The 17839-nt window shown below is 40.0% G+C and overlaps 1 protein-coding gene across 1 annotated transcript in view; it reads left to right on the top strand.

Annotated features, from left to right (window-relative positions):
* Window positions 1–17839, top strand: part of akap6 (A kinase (PRKA) anchor protein 6) — a 226508-nt gene that overhangs the window by 111717 nt on the left and 96952 nt on the right. The window contains exon 14 of the mRNA XM_086275898.1: window positions 9891–10021. Coding sequence (XP_086132024.1) covers window positions 9891–10021 — 131 coding nt within the window. The remainder of the gene's footprint in view (window positions 1–9890; window positions 10022–17839) is intronic.

Here is a 17839-nt window from a genome sequence, read left to right as displayed (position 1 = left end):
AGAATAATTAGGGCTGTTCTGAGCTCAGTGCTAGGAAGGTGTATCTTATAAGTTGTCTGGGTAGTGTATCGTGTAGCCACAGATCAGCTTTTCATTGCAACCTCCTTTGTGAACTTTCTAGTATTTGCCTATTTATGCTCACGCTTGAGTGCTGGAGCTCCAATATATTTCATGAAAAGGTAACAGGCTTCCTTTCAGTCCAGCTGTTTTTATGTACATTTTCATTTTGCATATTAAAAAAGCAAAACAAAACACAAAAACTGAAATCAAGAAAGACTTTTACGTTTCCTGAACCCAACTTAAAGCAACACGAAGAAGTCCTATCCTTTTTAAACAGCAAATGTGACCAGATCGTATCTCGTCGAATGAATCCTGAAGCTACTGAGACACAGAGGTTTTAAGCAAAGCAATTGACAGAGTCGTGGGGAAACGGTAAAACCTCATCGGCAGCTGAAAGACAGAAGGTGCACTGTGGGAAACTTGCTTTAAATTTGCTCTGTGCTTGCATGGTGACAAAACCTTCAGATTCTCAGAACAATGTTTCTGGGCACAGCTCCAGGCAACAATCAACATAGCTGCCAAAGAGCCAGAACTCATTCACATGACTTCTGGCATTAAGATGTTCCTGGCAGATTAAAGGAACAGTGCTGAGGTGACACTGCAGGCACTCCTGGACTCTCAGCTGCACAAAACTTGCTCTTGTTTGTCACTGTTGGTTCACATGTGTCTAACAAAAGGTGAAAATGAGACAGATAATCTTGTCTGGAGTACAAATACAACACAAAATTTTGAAAGAGTGAACATTATTTACCTTTTTATCTCCATATTTCCCTCTATTTCTCTCATGCTAATGAAGTGTTATTCTGTGATGTGACTGAATAGTCGATTGATTTGTTTATTGATTTATTGTCTGATATTTATTTTTAATGAACCATGTGTAAGAGCAGACAGCATGTTGTGGATCCTGCAGTGTGTTTATATGCTGCTGTTGCTGCTCAGCTCTCAGTCCTAACACTGCTGTTTGATTGGCAGTTATAGCCCCAGGAAAACCCCAGGAGACACATCTAACACACTCCCAAACAGAAACATCTTTGGACACATGCACATTCATAAGGGATCAAGCCACAGTTCCACAGCAGCGAATCAACACACAATTGCCAGAAAACACACATGCATACATATATTTTTAAGACATGAAAACAACCCCCCCACACACACACACACTCACACAGCTAGTGGTGAGGTTTTCCGAGGATGCGGGATAAATTGGCCCTGACATGTAAACAAAAAGCCCTAAAATGACTTGATTCAGCACATCGAAGTGCAATACACACGCATCTACAACAGGCTGTGTGCATTTCTCTGTGTGTGTGTTTCAGAGGACAGTCTACGTATTCATCAAATGAGGCAGATTCTTATTGATTTGTGTGTCTATTAGCAGCGTTAACGACAGGACTGGAAACACTGGATTCAGCCTCTCCATTTGAAATCGCTCACAATATCTCATCAGCAATGATAGGAATAAAATAAATATTTGATTGTGTTTATATTTACTCCAGGTTTTATCTTTAAGAGCTGATAGCGTAGCAGCAGAAACAGATGAGGTTATCACAAATGCAGCAAACAAACCTCCACCGTATTTACTGTAGCTACAGACGCACACAATATAATAACAATGATAATAGTAGCAAGTCAGAGGAGCACCGCTGTTACAGTTCATTCTAAGAGGATGTGAATTTATTGATAAAATGTTATTGCAAGTCATCTGGAAACATATGTCTCAAACCCACAAATTTATCCTCATGGTGGCGCTAGAGGAGAAGCCCGTGGCTGATCCTTACCATGAATGTCAGTGCCTGCCTAGAGCCACGCCAGCAGCACTATTAAAAATGGAAGAGAGGTTATTTTTTGTGTAACTCTTTGTATCAGATATCACGTAACTGACACCACATAAATTCCAACATAGTCCATAATATCCCCATCAGGTGTTTTTTAATAGTCGTCCTTCATAAAATTCCCTTCATTCAGCCTGTAACATTAGACAAGTTACGTTCGAGAGCATATTTCAGGACGAGTACCACGGACAGTTCTTCACACATCGATGGGGCCTTGTTTTGCTTATTTTAAACTCCAGATTTTTATTCTTGGACTCGACTAGAATATCCATCCATCCATCCATTTTCATCCGCTTTGTCCGGGGCCGGGTCGCGGGGGCAGCAGCCTAAGCAACTAGAATAGCTTTGCACAATTTTCAGGAACATATTATTCATATCCCCTCTGAAGGACAAAACATACAGAGCCAAGAGTAGAAAAAAACAGTTTGAAACAGAGCATTTAGCCTGAAACAAGAACTTTTGCTTTCTTCCCTTTAAGCCAGACAAAACAAAAGTTTGAACAGCAGGTAGAAGGCAGTCTGAGATGACCATATGAGGATATCCCTTCTCACTGACATAATACTGAGCTTTTTGCTTTAGAGCATACTGTAGCCTGAGCTTTTGGCCTATTGTACATTGTACGCTACCCCATTATTTGAAACATTTTTACATAAGGCATCAGAAATATGAGGAAAAAACATAATAGATCCACTTTAAATAACGGTTTGGGTAAACTGAAGGTTTGTGCAATCATTTGACCAATAATTATAATTATTAGAATAATGCTGCAGTTTTGATCAGTGGGTTGTGATAATGATAAGGTCGTGGTCTCCTTCATAGTTGAATGTTTAGGAAATCACCTTTTTTCTACATTTCTGCGTTCGGTAGCCTGAAAATGCACACTAGCTAGGCCGTTTACTTATTTCTGGCTGCATGGTAGATAAATAGGAGAAGTTCATTGACATACATATATGCTTGCTTTTCTTTTGGTCCTACTTGCAATAGGCAGTTAGGCAAAATGAGCAATGCACACATGCGCATGCAAACTAACAGATGGAGGCATGAGTCTAGTTTGAAGACAAATAATTTTTGACAGAAATCCTTGAAGATCCTTCAGACTGGGAAGCAGCCCAACTCATGACTGTGTGTGTGTGTGTGTGTCTTTAGTCACTGTGTCCTCAAGGCGGGCATCCAGGAGAAATTGCTTCAGTGTACTTCAGTGTGTACACATACTGTACAAGTGTGTGTGCGTGTTTCATTATGGCTTTAGTCAGCTGTTATGGAAGTAATTTGCTTTTTCATACCTTAGCCTGCGTTGGCTCGGTTGTTGCCAACGTCAGAAAAAATGATTAAATAAATAACTGAGTGAGTATGTAGCTGCGGGACTGAATCAGTTAGTGACCTCCTTACTGACTGACTGACATTATCTGTTTTGAGATGTAGCACTGACAAAAACATCACATTATCACTTCAAAGTTTTTGTCAGCAATGAACTTCTTTCAAAAGTTGTTTCCACAAAACACTAAATATATTTTATGATGTACTTCCCATGGCAGCAGCAGACTTTCCTTGGTGCTGGGCCATCTTCCTTGGCCAACTTATATAAAAGTTTCTTGTGTTACTGACAATAGCTTTACATGATTCAGAGTTCAGAATAATCTTTAATCTTATAGTGGGGATTGTTGGAGTTCCTCAGTTCATCTAATGCAGGGATCTCCAGCCCCAGTGCATGAGAGCTACTCTCCTACAGCTAGATGCATCCCAACACAGCTGAATCAAATGGTTGAATTAAGTTTGGCAAAGGCTTGATAGCAAGCCAGTCATTTGATTCAGGTGTGTTGGAACAAGGATGCATCTTAAAGCTGAAGGAGAGCAGCTCTCGAGGACTGGAGTTGGAGACCTGTCATCTAAGGTCTAAAACAAACTGTTTTGCTCCCATCTTCCTTCCTTCCTTTAAACCAACGTTCTGTCAATATAAAACAGGTGTGAGCAGTAGTTGGATGGAGCTTCTGTGTCTGAGATGACTAAATACAGATCTCCACTCTCTTTGACATCATTAAGAGCCATGAGTCAGCTAAAAAGTCTGAAACTGAGTGTTTAGAGCAGTCTGAAATCTGAGCTGAAAGCTCATAGGGATTGCTTGCACAAAAATACCAATGTCATTTTTTGTTTGGATTTCTTATATATATACAAATGAAATTCCAACTATTTGGAAATCTGCTTTTGTTCTCCCTTTGCTTAAAGGTTGGTATACTTCAGTTGTGACTAATTACAAGTCCATCTCTAAATAATCTGCTTTTGTCAAAGTTCTGGAAGTTCTTGTTAACGAAGAGCAGAAAAAGGGGAAAAAGTTCCCCTCTGGAGATTTTTAAATGATTTCCAGTCAGGCTTCTAGAAAAATTACAGTACAACTATAGCAGCCTTAAAAGTGATTGTTTCAAGCAGATAACAAGCAACATTGTGCATCCATTTTTATTGACCTAGCCATAGCATTTGACACAGTTAAAACCAAGACTTGCCATCGAAGGGCTGTTAGAAAACGTTGGATGCTTTCAGAGTTATTCATCAATCAGGCCTCAGTGACTTCTAGCTTGCTTAATGTGATCAGTCCTCATTTTTATGCTGATGATATGATGATCTACTCCTCTTATAGCCAGGCTCTCTGTCAGTTCCAGTGCAGTATAGCATAGCCTGTGTGATTTAAAACTTAAAAATTCAAAATATAAACCCCTGAACCTCTCATGTATTATATACTTCAGGGCTCAGAGATTGAGTGAGCATCTCAATATAAGTACATAGGAAAAACAATTGACGACTCACTCTCGTCTACACCTCGCATTCGGTGAAAAAATTGAAATTGAAACTTGGTGTTTACTTTCCTGTCTATCTGTTTCTGGCCAGAAAGACTTTTATGTCTCTGCTTGGTTATGGTGATGTGATTTATATACATGGGTCCCCAGAATGCTTACATATCCTGCATTCTGTTTATTCTGGAACGATGGGATTTATTACAAACTTTAAGACTTTTACTCACCCTTGTGCATTGTATGCTGAGCTTGAGTGGTCTGCTTTGTCATGTTGTAGATTCAGCTACTATGTATATTTATATGTAGATCTTTTATTTATAAGGCTATTTTTGGTTTGCTTCTTATATACTGACTGACTGATTAATCAGAAATTGTGGGAAATTGTTGTCCTCCATGTTTCACCACTTTGTCTGTCCCAGAAGTTCAACTGGAATTTGGAAAAGGAGAATTCAAATTTATCACTCCTAAATTAAAACTTAAGACACTTAATTAATGCCGCAGTTTGTGGGGGGAGACAGTGTGTGGGTGTGTGAGGACCCAGGTGCAGACACAGGCGAGGAGACCACAACTAACTTGAACAAAACGCGAGCCTTTTATGACGGCTGATAATCAGGTCAACAAAACAAGGCAGTAAGCACAGAGGCAAAACAAGACTGGAACCTACACTGGGAAAACTGAGGAAACAGACTTAACTATGATAACTAGGAAGACAATGAAAAGGAGACTGCGATGACTATGAACAGGACTTTGTGCAGGAACATGAAGGAGCAATGAACTCATACATGAATAGGCAACATGACCATGACCTGCACAGAGTCCTGAAACCTGACATGACATGATGGGTGGAACAAGGACGACGGGACACTGAACACAGGAAGACAGAGGACTTTAATACATACATGAGGTGATCAGGGGAAGTGGAGACATGTGAGGAAACAGCTGACTAGAACAAACCAAATGACACCACATTGGAAGTGAAACTAAAGCAATGAACATTGAACACCCTTCAAAGTAAAACAAGAACCCTAAATAAGACACAGAAGTGACATGAGCTTGACAACATGAATTACACAGACAGGAGACATGACAGATAAGACTCACAAACCTCTAAGGAAGAATTAACACAGGGATGAGACACAAGAGGAGTCCAATAAACCATAAAATATAACTGCAAGTAGGTATGACAGAATGTAAGTAGATAAGCTGAAAAGAAACTAGAATACAGATGAATAACAAAATATCATGAAACTTAGAAACACTGGGTCACATGACTCTGGACCATGACAATTAATTTAAGTTCATTTCAGATAATGTGAATGACTAGTTTTGCCTGAATGGCATCCAACTGTCACGGCGCAGCCTGAGTGTTGGTATGAGGACGCAAGTGCAGACAGGGAATAATAATGGATTGCATTTATACAGCGCTTTTCGGGACCCCTCAAAGCGCTTTACAATACCACTATTCATTCACTCTCACATTCATACACTGGTGAAGGCAAGCTACAGTTGTAGCTACAGCTGCCCTTGGGCAGACTGATGGAGGCGAGGCTGCCATATCGCGCCATCGGCCCCTCTGGCCATCACCAGTAAGCAGTAGGTGAAGTGTCTTGCCCAAGGACACAACGACTGAGACTGTCCGAGCCGGGGCTCAAACCGGCAACCTTCCGATTACAAGATGAACACCCAACTCTTGAGCCACGATCGCCCTAAGGTACTAAGGTTAAACAAAAAGCGAGCCGTTTATTACGGCTGATACACAAGTAGAAAATAAAGCAAAAGGCGAACAGGGGCAAAAACGAAACTAAAACCTAAACAGGGAAAACTAAACTGGTAACTATGACAACAGGCGCGAACATGATTGTGAACAGGAACGTGTGAGAAACTATAACGAGGAAAATCATGAACATGAAACATGAACACGACCTGAGCAGAATCATGTAGTACATGGAACGGGAAAGAAAACAGTCAAAGGCTACGTCCACACGTACCCGGGTATTTTTGAAAACGCAGATTTTTCTATGCGTTTGCACCTTTCGTCCACACGTAAACGGCGTTTTTGGTCACTGAAAACGGAGATTTTTAAAAACTCTGGCCAGGATGGATCTTTTTGAAAACTCAGTTTTTGCATTTACGTGTGGACGAGAAAAACGGAGAAAATGCAGAAAACGCAGCGTCAAAGGTGTGCGCCTTTTTTGACGTCACACTGTGCGCCACGTTATTGTTTCGGTGAAATGAATTTCTACAATACGGTTACTGTTAATTGTACTATCTGCAGTGTTTAAATGCTTACATATACACACACAGTTACTGTCCCTCCACACATACAACTCGGTTCTGCTTCTATGCCCCAGCTTTGTTTTCTTTTTCCCACCGAGGCTTCTAGACTTCTGATTGGCCTGCACGGTTAGGACTATATCGCCACCTGTTGCTTTGGTATGTTCCTAGCAGCGTTTTCCTTCATTTCTGCCTTTACGTGTGGACGGGATTATTTTTTAAAACGAAAACGGAAAATCTCCGTTTTCAAAAATACCCGTGTGGACGTTGCCAAAGACTGAATGAAAACACACAGAAGGCTAATGAGGGAAGTGGAAACACCTGGGGAGACATGGCTGACACAAATGAACATAATAACTCCACAGGAGAAGAGCAAAACTAAGCACATTGAACATAGAACCACAAGACTTTCAAAATAAAACTGGAATCACGGAGAGATGTAGACATAATAACACCGACTACATGACACACACAGACAACAAATACATGACATATTGTCACTGAAGACAAGAAAATACTTTTAAATCAGGAGTTATAGAAGAACTAGAAACTCAATTCAATCCTAAGTAACAATAGCAACCAAAGAACTTAACACATTCCACATATCAAAATACAAAATAAAATTCAAAATGCTGGGTTACAGACCCAACTCCTGACACCCAACATTGTATCAGTATATAAATGACAGAAAATTAGTAAAACCACAATTGTCCCCTTTCAATGTTAATTCATTTTTTTAGATTAGCTGTCCTGCCGTGGTTATTCTTTTGACCAAGGTCGCTTCTGCTTTGCTGTAAGTGCAGTAATTTACTTGATAAATGTGCAAAAAGCTTACATAAATGAGGCAATTTTTAAATGTAGTTCTTGGCTTGGCTTCAAAGTTATAGACTGAGGGAACATATTAGCACAGAAAAGAACAGTCTAACCAGCTAATGAACAACTTGACTGATTTACTGATTCACTGACCGACTAACTAGCCAGCAAACAGTCTGCAAACGCAACCAAGACAGAAATAGAGAGAAGTAATGAAGGAAAGTGGAGAGACATTTAGATAAACTCTGTTTTTTTTTCCTCCGAGAGGCTCCAGTTAGTTTCATTTCTATAACAGCAGCACATACACAAACAGAATATTCTCTCGTTCAAACACACCTCAACACAGACAGTGCTGTTGATTGTGTATTGCCGGTTTGTTTATTAGCTCGCTGATTGAGCAGCTCTGCCTTCTACAGATTGGATGACCTTTCCAGATCCTTCCGTCGAGTCCGCTAAGTAGATCGGACGGCGAACGCAACTCGACGCGACAACACTTTATTCAGATTGTTACTGAATGAGGAAAAAGCAGGCGGTCATATGTGTGTATGTGTGCACATTGGGCTGTTTGTACACACTCACTCTGCCTTCATTGGTTCAATTGAGGCCTCATCTCCATATAGTTTGTATGCAATTACATCTGAGCGGCGCTCTGAGTGCCTCTATATGATTGTGTCTGGATACCGAGTGCAACTAGCTGTGGTGTGTGTGTGTGTGTGTGTGTGTGTGTGTGTGTGTGTGTGTGTGTGTGTGTGTGTGTGTGAGAGAGAGAGAAGGATAATTTGTGAGAAAGAGCAGCGAATCATGCTCCATGTGTGAATATGTTTGTTTTTGTGTGTGAAGCAATTGATGGTCAATTTGTGCGCATGTGTGGCTTTATGGGAACATTTGTGCGAGCTTGATAGGAGTGTGTGTATGAGGGGTAATTTGTGCCAGAGAAAAGCAATTCGTATTAAATGTGTGCGTCAGGTTTTATGGGTGATCTGTGTTAGTGAAATGTTTGTGTGTGTATGTACATTTATATGCATACACATGTACGTGCCGTTTCATAGATGCGTGTGTATGTTGTCAGCTGACGCAGAGGATAAGTATGGAGAGTGTTTCTAGTGGCTTGCTGAATGCTTGCAGGGCTTTAAAGGGCACGTCCGACAAAACGCGCCACGTCCGAATCTCCTTCATCTGCAATAAACAGCTAATCACACTCAGTGGAAGATGATCCCACTCAGACCGCCGACTTCATCATGCACACACGTTCTGTTCGCTTTCAAGAAGGCTCACTGTGTTACCTTGATTCTGGTCATCTTGGTCTTTATTTAAGACAGGGTATTTGTACGTTGTAAGAAGCACTGAATTAAGTTCACCTTAGAATGTATTAAAAAGTCTTACGCTCGAGGGGTCTTTGCTGAAGTGCTAAACCAGAGAAAGGCAGGAATTTTTCATGGAAAACCTGCAATTCAGCAAACTGAGAACATGACATGCATAGACATAGTGTTAATTTGTAACATTACAGATTATTTGACATTAGACTGTTTACCAGCATAGGGTCTACTTTTATTTATTTTTAAATTCTATGGATGGTTTTATTCATTTATTTATCTAATCGACTAAAACATAAAACATAAATTTCCATGTAGCATTAAAAGTCTTCATTTTACAGTGCAGAAACCTATTAACAGTGTATTGGACGACATCTTAAGGGAATTTTATAATAACTATAAAACAACATCATCTCAAGATTCAGCAGTAGTGCAAAATATTCTTTAAAAACCCTTTCATTTGAGCGTTAAATGTCACAAATTATTCTCTCAAAACAGTTAAAAACATCTCAAAAGAAGCTGCTAATCAAACCTGTAAGTTGCATTTTTCATTGCAAAGAGGTATTTTAGTTTCTTTTCTTGCATTAATATTCTTATATTGATTGTTATGAAGCCCTTTGAACTATCATCAGCATCCACAGCATATCGTGGAAACAGCATATCAGTCCTCATTGGTTATAGCAAGGTACAACTAACAAACATAACAGAGAATATGTTGATGTGAACGCAATCTCAGAATGAACCAAAGAAGTGTAAGAAATAATTCAGTCTGGGTAATATATACCCCTGTGTTCTGTTGTTTTCTCCAGGCGGAGCAGACCACCAGTCAGTGCGAAGCCCAGCGAATGGCCTTAGAGCAGATGGCTATCAAACTAAGCAGCCTGCAGTACCCCTCACCCACCAACAGAAGGCGCGGCAATCACCTGGCCAGGAACAACAGGTAACTGCACAACAGGAAACAACAGAATAAGTGATCAGTAATTTTCTGTTAGCTTCCGTAATTGCTTTACAGTGCTCTATTTTGTAAAACAAATGCATGTCTACTATGGGAGGACCTGTTAAAACTTCCCCACATCCCTCATGTACACACACATTCGTGTAGTGCTAATTATGACGCATACACTCAGAATCGAATTGGTAGAGTATTCATTGACCTCCTGGGCTACAGTTCATCCACCACTAGGCTACCGTATTTTTCAGACTATGAAGTGCAATATTAATCAACAGGTCTATTTTCATACATAAGACGCATTAAGCGAAACAAAACATGACTGAAAGCCTTGAGTTTGAAATCCGCTTCGTAAGCATGTCTCTTAATAGGTGCCATTCTGGGGTCCTTATACACACAGAGTAATATTATGTTGAAGCACAGTAACTCCGCGAGGCTCCTGACTACGGTAGCCGTAATGCTCCGACAATCCATCATGCGGTGCAGCTTCGTGGCTTACCAAAGTCGTACTAACACATTTTCACAGATTTTTGAGCGCCGTGTACCACATAAAATCGGTTCGAGGTCAGTAAGCACAACCAGAATTAATACATAAGGTGCACCGGATTATAATGCGCACTGTCAATTTTTGTGAAAATTAAAGGATTTTAAGTGTGCCTTATACTCCAAAAAATACGGTAATTTAGCAAACTGGTTAACAAACCTCAAACCTGCCGCATGACTAGGCTGAGGATCTTCATTCTTGGGGTTATGAGAATCAGACGGTCTCTCTATATAGAATTTAAAAGTTATCAAGCCAGGATAACAACAGCTCCCTACTTTAGAGGTGATCCCTGAGATTTTAAGAGAAGTCACAGGGATCAATGCAAGTACTACAGAACCGTAAGACACTAAGCGACCACTTTAAACCATCAGTTTAATGTGTTAATTTAGTGTAATATAGGCTCGAGCTTATCCCAACTAGGGCCAAATGTGCACTACACCCTGGACAGGACACCACCAATTCTGTGAACAGTGAATATAAAGTTTTTGCATGTAAAACTTTATATTCAGCCATGTATTTTGAAATTTACCCCAAGCTTCTGTGTCCATTACTTAAAAAATATATCCTGTAGGAGACACATGATTCTTTTCATACACCCTGTAGAAATTCTATGCACTCATAAAACTGAATTTGCCTCCTATGGTCAATTGAGGGACAAAGCCTGTGAGCCCAGAAGTGCCAACCATTGTTCAAACTTTCTGTTTGTGATGTGCAGCCAATTAGAAGAAAAGTGGCTCAAAGGGAACAGGAAGTGAGCTAAAACAATGAACTAAGGCCCAATAGGAGACAAACGAGGACTTCTTTCTTGCTGCTCCTGTGTATTCCAAGAATAAAATCCAGGGAGCTGTAAATCATCATAACAGGTCCACTTTAAAGTCCTTTGTTCTGACTTTTAGAAGTTCCACCATTTCATTGGGCCTGTTAAACAAGGTGTTCAAGTTTGTGTGTTGAACGTGCAGAGGACAGAAGCTGCAGAGCGTAATGGAGTGCAAAATAATAAGAGTGAAAACTAGCAGGTCAGTGTTGTCTGTTGTGATAGAAGCGACACAGGCAAACATAACAGACAACGCACACATGCAGCTAAACGCAGTCACACACACACACAGAGCATGAGCGTTAACAGCAGTAATCTGGTGTGGCCAGGCTCGGCTCGGCGAGCACCGTGTTTGGTCACGCTGCCTGTCGGCGTTTCATCCCCGGCTTTGAGGAGCTTCTCACTGCAGTTATCACTCACACACAGGGCGCACACACACACACACACAAAAAGAAAATGACAACATACACTGAGTAGTGTGTATGCAAATAAAAAAACTGAGGCTTAAATTACTCCCTTTGAGTCTGTAGCATGTTGTGTTCTACAGACTTTGCGGGTGTTGTCAGTGTGACTTCACGGTGGCTTCCGCGAAGCGTGCGGTGCGTGCGTTGTCTGTGCAAGTGTCCACATATACGAATCAAACCCACTGCAGTGCCACTGGACTGTCTTCTACTTGAATTAAATAACAGTTGTTACATGCGCAAGTTGTTTGTGCGCAAAGAGTGAAAACCCACAGCACAAATGTAAATGAAAGCCTCATCTTGTTTGTGTTTTTCAGCCCTCTGAGGCTGCGGCGTAATATTTCAGTAATTTACATTGAATGTGTCGGGCTCTAATTGGTTATTCATATGTTAGCTGTTGCCTTTCACATTTACATTTGGGTATGTGTGAGCGTGTGTGTGTCTGTCTGTCCAGTGCAGTGGTGTGTGTGATGCGTTTTGTATTAATTGGATGTTACATGTTTTTCTTTGTGAGTTTCATTCTGTTGAGATTTCTGGTTTTGGTTCAGTTGTGAAGAAAATGAAGGTCAGACGGAATTATTCACTAATCTCAAGCAAAATATCTCAATTCTAAATTATTAGCAGAATGAAAGTTAGTAAGGGTGGAAGATATAGATTTTTTGTAGTAACTAAAGTAACTAAAAGTCAATTTTTATTTTTCATATTTCTTATTGTTATGTTCAAAATAATCTAAATGCTTATATAGGAAAGATGAGGCATGTCCAAGCTTCTAACCAATCAGGACATGAAACCTTTCAGAGCAGAAATATATATATATATATATATACATACATCAAAGTCATACTTTTAATACCAATAAGTACTTTGGTTTCACTTGTTACCTTATTTAACATATTTATATCTTAAAAAGTCCAACATGAATACACGAAGGACTAACATTAGAATTGAAAGCAAATGCATGTTTAACTGAATGACTGAGTGACTTGACTTTGCAGGAATTAATGACTTTGTGATAAAAGAGAAACAGAGAGAGGATTTAGACTTTGTAAATATATGGATGAATGAACTTAATGTAAGAATGAGAAGGACCCTACACAGGTCTGAATCCAGAACCCTCTGACTGTGAGGCAACAGTGATACCACCTTAAAACTCTGTTATCCAGTTCTACTTTAACCACAGACTTTTGATGGCTGTCTACAACCATTTGGTAGCTGAAGATGGCATTTTAGATCTTTTTCAGGACTAATCATTGTTTCTGTTCAGTTTTTACTATTTGAAACGGTTTTGTTTTATTTCAGTTTTTATTAGCTTCAGTGTTGTTTTTAATCTTTTGAATTGTTAACGTAATGGAGGGCATACTGTATGTCAGAGGCAAGATTTAGGAAAATCAGTACTGCTATTAAACTGAAATGAGTTGACTCACAGTCTCAATAAACTCGTCCATCAATGCCTCGTCAGGCAAACAGGACTAAGAACATTTCATCTATAGTTTTATTTTATTTAGTTTTCCAAGTTGACGAAATCATTTCAGTTTGTTTATTTTAGTTAACTTAAATTGTTTTTTCACATTTAGTTTTAGTTTTTTAGTTTAGTTTTAGGGAACTTTCCTATTGTACGACGTGTTAGTCAGTGTTTTTAGTCCACAAAAGTCTAAATAAATTAAACTTGTGCACCACGCTCTTTTCCAAGATTAATAAAATAATAAATTAGTGAGTGAATGACTGATTAAGCACCCGGGTTTTGTTTGTGGACAACTTGATTTGAATGTTTCCGTAGGGTGAACCCGTTAGCATGGATGAATGAAGAAGTGTGTGAATATCAGCACGGGCCTCTGCGCTGCTCTTCATCGACAGTTCGATTTTAATGTCTCTGTAGGATGAATCCATTAGACTGGGCGAGTGTCAGTGAATCACCTCATAAATCCAGCAGAGTCTCTGACTGAAAGGTGACGGCTGCCAATATGACTCATTCAACCTTTCATTCTATCGCTTCATCCTCCACTCTTGTCATCCTTTCTTCCTTCACTCCATCGCTCCCTGCGTTCCTCCTCACCCTCTGTTCCTGCTCTTTCCCAGTTGCTCTTCCTTGACCTCTGCTTTGTCTCCTCTTTCTTGGCCTTCTGCTACCTCTTCATTTCTCTTCATGTTTTTCTCCTGCTCACCTTGCTTTATTTTGCATCCTTTCTCTCAGTGTAACTACTTTGTTGCCTTCCTCTATGCACCACTCCCATCCTCTTCTTTACTTTTATTTATTTAGAATATCTGTCTTCTCATCTTATTGTTACCTTCTCCAGTTTCCTCTTTCTCCATTCCTCTCCTCTTTCTCGTTCTCTCTCTGAGAGCCTTGCCTTCCCTCCTCTTGCCTTATGTCCCTTGCTCTCTTCTTTCTGCTGTATGGAGGATGATGAATTAGAGACAGCAGTTACAGCCGCTATCGGCGTTGCAGCAGCAGGCGACAGGGAGAGAGAGAAAGGGAAGTAGAAAGTGAAGTATGATAACAAATCTGTCCATTTAAGCCTGAAAGACACCGAGAGTGTTTTAGTTAGCAACAAGGTATCTATCCTGAATCCTGTTTAAAATACAATACTAGTTAAAGAACTTCTCAAAATAATGACACCACAGATCATTAAAATATATATATATATACATACATAAAAGAGTAAATCAGTAAGAAAGTATTTAAAAATGAAAGATTCCAATATATTTTTTAGGCCCCTCATGAAGACATTTTAAGTTTCAGTTGGGTGGACTATCACCTGTTATTTTACACCAATAATCAATAGCAAGGTGTCTCAACAGTACCTCACGGCCAGATATCGGAGCATTTAGCTGTATATCACCATATAGTTTTATTCAAACAGCTGTGTACAAAATACCAGAAAGGAAAGACAGAAACTCAGAACTTGAAATTTTTACAGGGTTAGTAAACCCTGTAAAATAGAGGACACTAACAATGTTACAGCAGTTATTTTGAAAAGCATGTATTTCACATCACTCACATAAAACTCAACACTGACTGAAGGACATATGGAAGGAATCTGGAGCTGGGAGACAAAGAAGTACAGAACTTCAACATCTATCATAGCATCACACAGGAAAATTAACTTGTCCATCTGGTTGTCACAGTGCAGGGGTGTCCAACTCCCGGCCTCAAGGGCCGGTGCCCTACAGGTTTTAGATATCGCCCTGGGTCAGCACACCTCAATCAAATGATCAGTTCATTACCAGACCTCTGGAGAACTTCAAGACACGTTGAGGAGGTCATTTAGCCATTTAAATCAGCTGTGTTGGATCAAGGACACATCTAAAACCTGCAGGACACCGGGACTCGAGGCCTGGAGTTGGACACTCCTGTCATATTCCCTTCATTGCAGATTGAAGCTGGGCCCAACAAATTCCTTTGCTTAGTGTCTGTGTGCCATTCTCTGTTGTGTTTGGGTAGAAAATAGAAAATACAGACGTATAGGATGTGTAGAGGTCAGTGTTACACTGAAACACATGGCATTTAACTACTTAATCTCATCAGATGCACATTTATTTCATTATTGAAAAATGTCTGGATAGCTAGTGTAGATATCAGTATGTTTTTCCATGTAGGTTTGCACACTTTCTATCCACATTATTTTTTATATCCAGTGTTGACTGGAATTATGTTGAGGTAGAAATGAATAATAGATCCTTATAATTCAAATTTCCTCAGGTGACTGAATGTCAGAAAGGCTCTCTATAATACTCTTGTGCGCTCCGTCAGCGCAGTGTGACAGAAAACAAACTTGACACTTCAAACACTCTGTAACCATCCCGGTGTTGAACGCAGCCCCACAGTGGCGCCTCGTCGATCCTTCCTTTCCGATTTGTCTGTTTTCTCGTCTTCCACCCCCCGTGAGATACTGTTTTACAAAGCATTTAGTTAACATTAGTGTGAGAACAAGACGGAAATGGAGGAGAGGAGGGGAGGTAGAAAAACGACAAGAGAAAACAATCTGTACGAGTGTTGTATCTGCTTCATCTGTCTTAGTCAGTAAAGGGCCGCTCTGCTCAGCGCATAATGAGGAACACCGCCTCTGGGGGAAGGAAGCAGCGTTTGCTTGCTTTGCTTTTTTCTCCTCGGTTTAGCTTTTATTTCACGGAGAATCACTTTCAGTGGAGGACAGGAGGTGTGAGGAAAGGATAGGATGAAAATAACAGAAGATCAAGGCGGGGGGAGTTAGGAGGAACAGGTGGAAAAATGTTGGCAAATCTTGTTTTATTTCTCTGTAGCCGTGAGCAGGAAAAAGGAGTTATGAAAAAAGCCGCAGAAGATGAAGAAAACAATTTTTAGAAAGTAAAAACAGAAAATGGGGACAAGTTCGAAATTGTGATGGATATAAAAACCACAGAATAAACTAAGGTCATTTTTGAAAAGTGGGGAACAGGATAAGAACAGAAAGCTTTGGGAACAAGTTTGTGCAAAATAACACAAAATTATTACATGCAAAACTCTCAGTCACGAGGAAAGGTTAAAGTGGTTATTAATCATAAGTATTCTTGAGATGACAGAAGCAATTAACATGATAAATATTTCAGAAAATGCCATAGTTACAAGTTCTTTATGTGTGGGAGCAGAAGTAAACTTTTCCAAGATGCAGGAAGTATAATTTTATTAAGGTTTTGAAAACACATGACCAATAACCACGTGATGCTAACTTGTCCTCCAGTTTGTACATGTGAACATCATGGTGACAGTGTAGCATCAAATGAATAATGCCCAGTCATGCAGGCCTAGAGACTGGTCTGAAACCATACGGCCGGTCTTGAAGGAACAACGAGTATTCTCTGACTGGTTGCGAGTGGTTGCTGGAGTTTGATGCCACACACTACGAAAATGATTGCTAATGCCCCAGTCACGTAAGGTTGGTTAGTGATCCCCTGGCAAGAACCTGTCCCTGTTTAGGGAAAAAATCTGTATCGCCCAACCAGTTGGAAAAAACTCCCTGTGTTTGGTTGCAAGCATATTGCTGTGGTAGTAGTTTAAATAGAACTGATGGACTTGTCTACTGACACTGTTCAGGTACTCTACGACCTGTAGTCAAACAGGTGTCCCAGTCAGGTATTGCCACCTCGCCCCCAACTCCAGTATTCAGATCAATGATGATTTCAAAATTCGCAGAAGTTATGAAGAGGGAACCTATCCTAAATCCATTTTTTGTGCCAAGCTGTAAATATACATTTAAGGTTGTCAAGTTGGGCATTTTAATATGAAATTGTCACTTCAAACCATTTGAGGCTGGGCCCCAAAAGTGAGTAGAACTGCAGTTTTGTATGCATGTAGCATTGGCTTCATTTTTCAGCTTCAGAGGTTGCCCCTTGGTTAAGACTCACTTATTGGGTCTATATTGCAAAACAACAGATGTAAAAATATGTACGTGTATATAATTTCCTCAGGGATTAATAAAGTATTCTGATTCAGGCCCATAAATGCATGCATTCATTCCAAAGATATTAATAGTTTGAATTTTGTAGCTTGTAGGAGACAATGGTAGAGAGTTGAGTATTTTTTGTTGTATTTGTTGTTTTTTTCATAATTTCATTCATAGTTTACTCTCCCTACTTTGATGGAACATCAAATTGTAGTGTGTTTCCTTTTTTAAGTGATGAATATGTATGCGGCTTTCTGGGTAACTGTGATTTTCAGTAAGTGTGTGTTTGTGTATTTGAGTGATTTTCATGTGTGTGCTTCAGAGAGCACCTCTTAATGTGTGGTCGCCTTGCCTGGCATGTACGTGCAGTGTGTGTGCTTGTGTGCGAGTCACTGTGGAAATACTGTGGGTCTGACAGAGCTGTCAAACTGTCATCGTCAGCGACCGGAGAATTCCAAACAATTTCACCGCTAATGTTGAGAAACATGTTGGCGATCCCCGCCGAGACCGAAAGCCAGTGAATATATAAATAATAAACACACACGCACCTTAACAAAACGGCTGACAGTAATGCGCGTGTTTGAGCAATCG

The sequence above is a fragment of the Aulonocara sp. 'chitande type north' Nkhata Bay genome, linkage group LG19, assembly GCF_057382095.1.
Source record: "Aulonocara sp. 'chitande type north' Nkhata Bay isolate Kocher_YH1m ecotype deep benthic linkage group LG19, A_spYH_male_GT1.1, whole genome shotgun sequence".
Taxonomy (NCBI): domain Eukaryota; kingdom Metazoa; phylum Chordata; class Actinopteri; order Cichliformes; family Cichlidae; genus Aulonocara; species Aulonocara sp. 'chitande type north' Nkhata Bay.
This window is presented reverse-complemented; position numbering and strand designations above follow the sequence as displayed.